Source organism: Monodon monoceros, unplaced genomic scaffold (assembly GCF_005190385.1).
Source record: "Monodon monoceros isolate NGI ecotype Baffin Bay Population unplaced genomic scaffold, NGI_Narwhal_1 Super_Scaffold_21, whole genome shotgun sequence".
NCBI classification, from domain to species: domain Eukaryota; kingdom Metazoa; phylum Chordata; class Mammalia; order Artiodactyla; family Monodontidae; genus Monodon; species Monodon monoceros.
In genome coordinates, this window is record NW_021703778.1 from 142,223,682 (window position 1) to 142,233,096 (window position 9,415).

At 42.5% G+C, this 9,415-nt stretch overlaps 1 protein-coding gene across 6 annotated transcripts; it reads left to right on the top strand.

Moving 5' to 3' along the window:
• The first annotated feature begins 3,472 nt into the window (after window positions 1-3,472).
• On the top strand, window positions 3,473-8,815 carry SRSF5 (serine and arginine rich splicing factor 5). 6 transcript variants are annotated; one of them, XM_029238387.1, is made up of 9 exons: window positions 3,520-3,767; window positions 4,094-4,433; window positions 4,534-4,675; window positions 5,004-5,074; window positions 5,212-5,310; window positions 5,591-5,660; window positions 6,882-6,955; window positions 7,405-7,515; window positions 7,989-8,814. In XM_029238387.1, the coding sequence occupies exons 3-9, from the start codon at window positions 4,550-4,552 to the stop codon at window positions 8,257-8,259; spliced, it is 822 nt and encodes a 273-aa protein (XP_029094220.1). In that variant the 5' UTR covers window positions 3,520-3,767; window positions 4,094-4,433; window positions 4,534-4,549; the 3' UTR covers window positions 8,260-8,814. The 6 variants fall into 6 exon arrangements, with proteins under 6 accessions (XP_029094217.1, XP_029094219.1, XP_029094218.1 ...); XM_029238383.1 differs by having other exon boundaries at window positions 3,526-3,767; window positions 7,986-8,814; XM_029238384.1 differs by lacking the exon at window positions 4,094-4,433 and having other exon boundaries at window positions 3,473-3,642; window positions 7,986-8,815.
• Window positions 8,816-9,415: the final 600 nt, after the last annotated feature.

Below are 9,415 nucleotides of genomic sequence, written 5' to 3' on the forward strand. Positions count from 1 at the left end.
TGTTAGTATTATTATCTAGAAGCAAGGAAGTCAACACTTCTAGTGTTGGGAGTTTTGGATAGGAATTTTTAAGCATCTGGTGATATTTAGGACATTTTTGGAAAAACGGAATTGTTGGTCAGAATGAATATTTTTTCCTTAGGCATATAGTTGTGTCATATTAAGTGGAAAACAGATAAAAATTTGAATATACACTTTTGATCATAAATATATTAAAGAAACATGGGAAAATGCCCATGATTAAGTTTTATGAATAAAACCCCTCATGATACCATTTCTATATATGAGGATGATTCGTATTTTGAAAATACAGTTGTGCTTATAGAAAAACACTAAAGGGAAATTATAAAAAAACCTAAGTAGTTATCCCTTAGGGTTGGAAATAAGAATGACCTTTTAAATTCTCATATCTATATTTTAAAAAATGATGAGGCATTACTTTTGAATTGGAAAAAAAATTAAACAGTCAGAAAAAAAATCACACACACACGAAAGAAATACAGCAAAATATAAGCAGAGGTTGATTTGATGAGATGAGATTGTGAGCATTTCCTTCTTTCGATTATTCTTCCTGTTGAACATTTTTGTGACAATGAGTATTTTTTTAATAATTGGAACAAAAGAAACTCTATTGAAAAATAAAGATCAAATCCTGTCTCCTTGTTTATGAGTTTACTTTCTGACAAAGGGAGTTGCGTGAAGCATTTACAGAGCTGCTTGAAGTTTAGGAATCACTTAGCTCAGGGGTATGCAAACTTTTTCCGAAAAGGGCCAGGTAGTAATTATTCTAGGTTTTTTGGTCTATATGGTCTCTGTCGAAAGTATTCAGCCCTGCTTTTGTGGCAGGACAACAGATATAGACACTAAGCAAATGAACAGGAGTGGCTGTGTTCCAAAAACACTTTATTGATGGATACTGACCTTTGAATTTTATATAATTTTCATGTGTCATGAAATATTCTTCTTCTTTGGATTCCCCGCCCCCCATTATTAAAAATGTAAAATCATCCTCAGGCCATACAAAAACAGTTGAGAGGCTGGATTAGGCCCAAAGGCCATACTTTGCTGACTCCTGAGTTAGATAAAAATCAGGGATGTGATGAAGGAAACTTCCCACAGTTACGCTGAAAGTCTCCCAAAGAGATGGCTTTGATAAACTCTGTTTATTTTAATCTGTAATTTCTTTGCATCTTTTTTCCTTTACTAAAGATTTGCTACTCACTTGGATGTCTTAGGAAAAAGATGCCAAGTCATTTTGTTGAAACATTAATATAGGAACAGGAACACCTGAAAGAAATGCTAATGCAAACCCAGGTCTACAAATACTGTCTTTTCTGTGCTAGGCATTCCTGGAGACAAAAACATGAATAACACATATCTTTATTATAAGTCAGTGATGAAGGAATTATAGGGGTGTACACAGAATATCGTAGGATCACATAGAAGGGAGAGTAATTCTGCTCATGGAAGATGACCTTGTGTTTATTGGAGAAGTTGGTAAGAAAATCTGGTAGGGAGACAGGCAGTTTTCACTGAAAAAACGAACACTGCAGAAGACAAGTTGTTTAAAATAGAGTAGATTAAGTCACTAGGAACTACTAATGAACAATTTGTGGAAGTCACAAACTTTTTAACAGTAAATAAATCAAGAGACTTTATTAAAAAATTAATCCTGAAGAAAATCAGAACACCTCGGGCTGAAAGCAGCTACTTTTTTTTTGGTGTACAGCACCATCGTTCTTCTTTTTCACCGCAGAAAATATTTTCCAGATTACTTTCTCTTATTGCAGCGAAACTAATGTTTAGTGAGTGAAATCACAAGATGTTGCTTCCATATTCAACACAGAATGTAGAAAATAATTGGGAGGCTGATTTTCTTTTAATTATGCAGAAAGCAAACAAATGCAATTAAATAAGTACAGGTTTGGAACAATTTGTGCATGATAAAATGCCTATGTTTATCAGGCTAGCAGCTAAAAGTAAGTGTTTTAATTTAACAAATACATATTTTCTTTTAAATCCATCCTTAATTGGCCACACCATAACTAACTTCACAATTTTGGTCTGTACTCGCAGAGGCGCTTTTTAAAAATAAACATACAGGGCTTCCCTGGTGGCGCAGTGGTTGAAAGTCCACCTGCCGATGCAGGGGACACGGGTTCGTGCCCCGGCCTGGGAAGATCCCACATGCCGCGGAGAGCTAGGCCCGTGAGCCATGGCCGCTGAGCCTGCGCGTCCGGAGCCTGTGCTCTGCAACGGGAGAGCCCACAACAGGGAGAGGCCCACATACCGCAAAAAAAAAAAAAAAAAAAAAAAATAAAATAAACATACAAACGTATGAATGGATGAGTTCATGCCATACAAACTGTCCAAGTTCTAATCCAGAGTTCCCAAGGGCCCTGGAGGTCAGAGTAAGGGCTGGTAGCTCTGCTCTTTCTTGAACTACTTTATTTCTGTGTAACTCTAGTTGCAAGCAGCAACCCTAGATTCTGGGCATCTCTCAAAAATGGGGTTAAATTAAAGAAAAGTAACTTTTTCACCATCATTCTCTTTATTGCCTAAGTTTCTAAGCCTGCCAAACTTAAAATGCAAAGTTAAGAATGTGAAGGGCTACCGTTTCACACTTACTCTGAAAACACACTTTCTGTTTCTGAAGAATGGTAGACTTTTATGTGTTACATTACAGAAACCGGAACAGGAGTTAACCAAATACCGTTTGGATTTAAAAGTAGCTTGAAACACCTTCTTAGCCAGCACAGTCCTAGAGTGTGGAAAAGCAGAGGTCTGCATTCTGGCCTCAATTTCAGGTGGCCTTCTAGCCACAGTCCCAATTTCAGTATTTCATGACCCCCAAACATTCCATTTAAACAATACCGCAGCTCCTTAGACTTCTTACTATAACTAACCCGTAAGTCCGTGATATGGTTAAAATATTCACTTGAGCATCAGGGAGCGCCCTCCAAAGTGCAACCGTAAACTGCAAGCAGCAAGGGGTCAGAGATGGCCAGATATTTTTGCAAAGCCTGAGTTTCTTTCACCCAGTATGCTTCAGGGTATTAAAAAAAAACTTAAGATAAAGAAGAGGTGTGGGGACTTCCCCGGTGGTCCGTCCAGTGGTTAAGAATCAGGGTTTCCACTGCAGGGGGCACAGGTATGATCCCTGGTCGGGGAACTAAGATCCTGCATGCCGCAGCACGGCGAAAACAAACAAACAAACAAAAGGTGTCATTTGCCTTAGGGTGTTTTTATGGGGGAGATAATTATGAACCGAACTTCACGGCCTAACGGGAACCAGCCAGTCTTCCACCGTGGTCCCTCCGGCGCCGAGAACCTGACGGCCACGCCCATACCAGGTCCCTCCCCTCGGCCCCGCCCACCTCGAGGGCGGGTCACTTAGGCCGTCACCATAACGAGGTCCGGCCCCCCGACACCTCTGTCCCCGACCCAATGGGGCGGTGCCAGGGGCGGTCCCGGAAGTGACGCAAGGACGCGCCCTCCATTTTGTAGGACGCCAGAACAGCTAAGTGCGTCAGTTGTGGAGAGACGTAGACGAGTTGAGTCCTGGTCTGCGGGGAGGCTGCCGGCTCCGTTGCAGACTACGGACCTCTCTGGGTCTCAGCTGCCAAAGATCCTGTCCGGTAGGTGAGTGGCTCACTTTGAGGGAAAGGCTTCTCGGATCGAGGCTTCTTCATGGCCGCTCAGTTCGCGAGTGGTCAGGGCTGCTCTCTGTGCGGAGGACGGCGTCCAATGAGCGCAGTTTATTCGAGGTGGGCGCTGGGGCACGTCTCCCTTTGGGTATTGTTTGAGGGGACCTGACGGGGGAAGGGCGGTCCTGGTCACGGTCGTTTTTACAGAGGGGTCGTGTGCCCCTCCCTGCCTCCTTACTTCACTCTCCGAACCCGGAGAGTAGTGGGCCGAGACCTTTGCTCGGGGTGTGGTCGGGGCTGTCCCGGGGCGGGTACAGTGACCCGGAGCGGTGGGGTCGGGAGGGGGGGAGGGGACAGGGAGTTTGGCACGGGCGGCTGTCCCCACCGCCGGCTCCGAGGCCGCCATTTTGTGACTGCTCCGCGGCCGCCCGCCGCCGTCTGCGCAGGCGAGGCGGTGGCGTCGCGAGATTCCGGCTTCCATCCGCTGTGACTCTCCTGGGAGGCGGCGACGCGCGCGCAGCCCGTCGCCATTGGGCTGGCCTTGCGGAGGGGGGGTCGGCTCCGCCCGCACTTCTCGGCCTTTCCTGACTGCGGCAGACGGGAGGGGGCCAGAAGAGCCGGGGAGAGAGTGCGGCTGCGCAGTTCCAGAGGCGGCAGTGGGCGTTGCGGTTGCTGCGGTCTGGGCCCAGGGAAGGATCGTGTTGGGAGCCGAGTTTTAATTTTGTCTGCAAGGGACCTGGCCTAGTTAAGAGGCACTCTTGGCAGTCTTGTTTATAACATCACCGGGTAAACATTTTATTTTATGCCGTTTATGTTTTTGATCCCTTGACCAGACATTCTTCTGACATTTCACCGGTGTTATCTCAATTGAATTATTTCCTGACAGGAGGTACTAGCGGGACATGAGTGGCTGTCGCGTATTCATCGGGAGGCTAAATCCAGCGGCCCGGGAGAAAGACGTGGAAAGATTCTTCAAGGGGTATGGACGAATACGAGATATTGATTTGAAAAGAGGCTTTGGTTTTGTGGTGAGTATTTAGAACTGGTTGATTTATCTGTTGTTAAGTGCGTAAAGATTGTGGTAAGCAGTGCCTTTGATTTTATTGAGTCCAGGTAGAGTATCTTTAGGAAATGCTTTGCATCATTGAGGCAGTGAATTTTCTTACGGGATAAAAGAGCCTCACTACTGGCTGAGAGAAATCACTGCTGGTCGCTTTTTGATGTGGCTGAGCTATATGCTGTTGTCATTAAGATACTCTGCCTAGGCTCTCACAGGTATTTACTGGTTTTAGTGGGTGGTAGAATACACTTTTAAAGGTGTATGAAGTATCTGGGTTTTTCATGTTTGTACTTTAGGAATTTGAGGATCCCAGGGATGCAGACGATGCCGTGTATGAACTTGATGGAAAAGAACTCTGCAGTGAAAGGTGAGGATCTTCTTTTTAGTTTTATCACTAGTTAGCACTGCAGAAATCGAGCAGACTAGGTCAGCTGGGTGTTTATTTCTAAATAGTTTCTGACGTAGCTTAAGTGGATAATGAAGATGTTTCTTTTCTTTCTGTAGGGTTACAATTGAACATGCTAGGGCTCGATCTCGAGGCGGAAGAGGTAGAGGACGCTACTCAGACCGTTTTAGTAGTCGCAGACCTCGAAATGATAGACGGTATGTGATGGATGGTGGATGGCTGCTTTGAACAAGCGTTACTGCAGGAGGAGTCTTTAATGTTTAAAAACCATTAGCAATAAGCGATTCTGCTGTTTATGTATAATCAGTTCTGTTACGTCCACTGATCCTGTGTGTGTCATAAAATAATGCAGAAACTGTTGGCGGAAGTCATTTGAATGACTTGTCATATCTGATTGCTTGAACTTGCCCACAACTGAACACAATAAGTGCACGTTGCTTCATTTCTTCCATTGTGAGCGCTCATTTTCTTCCTCAGAAATGCTCCACCTGTAAGAACAGAAAATCGGCTTATAGTTGAGAATTTATCTTCAAGAGTCAGCTGGCAGGTTTGTTGAAATACAGTTTTGAGATATTGTAATGTGGCTTTTTAAATATTAGTGGGTAGCTAATGTTTTTATTAATGTTTTATTAAAAGTAATTTTAATTTTAAATTAATGGACTTAATCGTAATTTTAAAATTTTAATTAAATGTAATTGGGGGATATTTCAAACTTTAATATTAGTGATCAAATGTAAATGTTTTGAGGATATATTTTCTTGTTTTTTAAAATCAATTTTAACCAAATATTAAACCCTTTATTTGCCAGCCTATCTGTGTCGTTGGCCTTATGACGAGGAGTGCCTGTGGGTTATCCTAATCGTTGTCTTGGTCACTCTTGGTTGGGCCTGGTTGACTTTGCCAGTCAGCTCCTACAGTGATCAATTGGCCACCTCTAGATCTGTGTTTGCCGGTCTAGACGTAATCGGTGCACTTCCTTGAAGTGCCAGGTTGCAGCGATCCCAGAGCGTTGATAACGTGATCTGATCCCTAAGTTGAGAGCTGTCTTCCTGTAACGCTTCCGAATAAGAGGTCCTGGTCGAAAAGAGTTGAAAGATACGAAATTAGGTGGTCGTTGGAATCCTGATCGCAGTAAAGTGGTCCTTGGTAACTACACAAGAGTAGAACATGTCTGCATCCGCCAGTAGTCTGCTAATAGGGAGGGCTGTGCGATTAAAGGCTTCCATCGATTGGGTAGTGTCCTTCAAGTGGGTGGCGAAGAGCCAGTCGGGCATATGTCATGAAGGTTTCTCCGACCGATTAATGGTTTGCTGCTTGACTAGCCTAGGGAAATAATAATAAAGGTAAAGTAAACTTTTTTAATGACATATGGGGCACAAGATAACTGGTGTCTTGTAAATGTTTTGTTTTTAAATATAAAATTTCTACTTTAGTCTTTACTTTAAAAATATGTATTGTTTCTTTTTCTTTTGTTTTCGTTTTTTTTTGTTTTGTTTTTTTCCTTTTGTATTGAGCTCAGTATAGACTAATACTACTTTAATGTTAAAATCTGAATTTCCTGGCATTTTGCTTAAAAGCAATATGCTATTTGCTTATTTCGTGCCCTGACATATATTATTTTTAAATTCTGATAGAATACAAGTGTGGTAAATACCATGTTTGTACTTTATCTAACATCTTCTCTTTCAGTAGTCTTGTTTTTATACAATGTGGTTGTTTGTGTGTCATGTTTCCTTTTCTCTGCTTAACACAATCGTCTTGTGTTAAGGATCTCAAAGATTTCATGAGACAAGCTGGGGAAGTAACCTTTGCGGATGCACATCGACCTAAATTAAATGAAGGGTGAGTATGTACTGGAGTATGAGAGCCTTTTAAAATATTCTGAAAGTTTTACTCTGAATGTTTGAGCTCTCAAAATTTGGACATGCTGGAATGTAGCAGTTCTCAGTCAGGGTTGAGTTTGCTCCTCAGGGTGCATGTGGCAGTTCTGGAGACCTTTTGGTTGTCATGATTGAGGGTGCTGCTGGCATCTTGTGAGAAGAGGTCTGGGATGTTAGTAATCATCCTATAATGCACAGGAAAGCTTCTCACCCCCAAAGAATCATCTAGCTTAAAATGTCAGCGGTTTGGATGTTGCAGAGTCTTGCTCTCATGTTGTTTTATCCGTAAAGGGATGACTCAATATAGCAATAGCAAAATGAACATTAAAGAGGTACTTAAACTAGACTGATAACATAGTTTGTGAGACTACAAGAAGTATAACTTTACAAATGGCATTTTTTTCTTTGTAGGGTAGTTGAGTTTGCCTCTTATGGTGACTTAAAGAATGCTATTGAAAAACTTTCTGGAAAAGAAATAAATGGGAGAAAAATCAAATTAATCGAAGGCAGCAAAAGGCACAGGTATCTCTTTAAATTGTTTTTTAATATAAATTTATTTTATTTTGGCTGTGTTGGGTCTTTGTTGCAGCGCTTGGGCTTTCATAGTTGCGGCGAGCAGGGGCTACTCTTCATTGTGGTGCGCGGGCCTCGCATTGCGGTGGCTTCTCTTATTGCGGTGGCTTCTCTTATTGCGGTGCACGGGCTCTAGGTGCTTGGGCGTCAGTAGTTGCAGCACCTGGGCTCACTAGTTGTGGCTTGCGGGCTCTGGAGCGCAGGCTCAGTAGTTGTGGCACACGGGCTTAGTTGCTCCGCGGCGTGTGGGTTCTTCCTGGACCAGGGATCAAACCCGTTTCCCCTGCATTGACAGGAGGATTCTTAATCACTGCGCCACCAGGGACGCCCTGTTTAAATTTTTAGGACAGAGTTTTATTTAATGGATTGTAGGGCCTGCTACTTAGTGTTTTTTGTTTTCTGTTTTCTTTCTTTCCTAGTAGGTCGCGAAGCAGGTCTCGTTCCCGGACCAGGAGTTCCTCCAGGTCTCGTAGCCGATCTCGTTCCCGCAGTCGCAAGTCTTACAGCCGGTCCAGGAGCCGGAGCCGGAGCCGGAGCAAGTCCCGTTCTGTTAGTAGGTCTCCTGTGCCTGAGAAGAGCCAGAAACGTGGTTCTTCAAGTAGATCTAAGTCTCCAGCATCTGTGGATCGCCAGAGGTCCAGGTCCAGGTCCCGGTCCCGGTCAAGGTCCAGATCAGTTGACAGTGGCAATTAAACTGTAAATAACTTGCCCTGGGGGCCTTTTTAAAAAAAAAAAAAAATTCCCAAACCATACTTGCTAAAAATTCTGGTAAGTATGTGCTTTTCTGTGGGGGTGGGATTTGGAGGGGGGTTGGGTTGGGTTGGGTTGGGCTGGGCTGGGTATCTTTGTAGATGTGGACCACCAGGGGTTGTTGAAAACTAATTGTATTAAATGTTTTTGATAAGCCTTCTGCTCACATTTTTGTGAATGTCTGAAGTATATAGTTTGTGTATATTGACAGAGCTCTTTTATAACTAAAGCAAATTAATTTTTTTGTACTAGAAAAAATTTGAACGTTTTAGTTCCTGGTTATTCAAATATGTTAATACAGAATTAGTTTAATGCCTCACTTAAACTAATTAATAGCTTTGGACACTTAAAAGAGCTCTAAATTTGCTTGTACGTAAAGGCTTAATTTGAGTTTTCCTTGTTAGGGTCAAGGGTGTCCGTCCCCCCACCCTTTAACAGCTGCCTGGCAAAGACGTTAAAGCAGCTGTTTGTTATTGATAATAAAAGATTATAAAACTGCTTTTGTCTGTTTGTTTGAAGGAAGTATGGCTACATCCTCCTTCCCCATGCACATTTGACACATTTAAAATCCCTGGTAGAGAAGGCTGTAGTAGTGAGGTATGGTGAGCCTTTTTTAAAAAAATTAGTACTGTTGACATTTCTTGGCTAGTCAGAAGATGGGCAAAGAAGCGTGAACTGTTCAAAACAGTGATAACCAACAGTTGTTATGACGGTTTCCCTTGTGTGTGATCCTCCTGTTCTTTAACCACCCAGTTTTATTTGGTGTCACATTATTTAGGCCTTCCATAGCCAAGAGAAGGACAATTTGGGAAGGAAGATTGTAAAATTTAATGTTTCATGCCTAACTTAAAGGTTGTAATATAATTTTGATGGTCGGAGATCATCACATAAAACTTTTAAAATCACTGCATATGAATGCTTTAAGGGGCTTTCACATGATTTTTCTTGTCCTGAGACATGGATGTAACAGTCTGTAGGGAAAACAGTTGGGTAGTGAAAACTGCCTAAGGTTCTACATCTATCTCTGTTAAGTGTTAGAGCCCTATACCTATAGGAAATTAGTTTTATTGTTTCTTCTAGGAATTTCATAGACTCATTT

What these genes read in the sequence shown, in the direction of transcription:
- SRSF5 (XM_029238384.1), top strand. Translation starts at nt 4,550, where the DNA reads ATGAGTGGCTGTCGCGTATTCATCGGGAGGCTAAATCCAGCGGCCCGG. An exon ending in AGACCTCGAAATGATAGACG is followed by an intron (nt 5,311 to 5,590) that starts GTATGTGATGGA and finishes TTTCTTCCTCAG; the next exon opens with AAATGCTCCACCTGTAAGAA. An exon ending in CTTCAAGAGTCAGCTGGCAG is followed by an intron (nt 5,661 to 6,881) that starts GTTTGTTGAAAT and finishes TCTTGTGTTAAG; the next exon opens with GATCTCAAAGATTTCATGAG.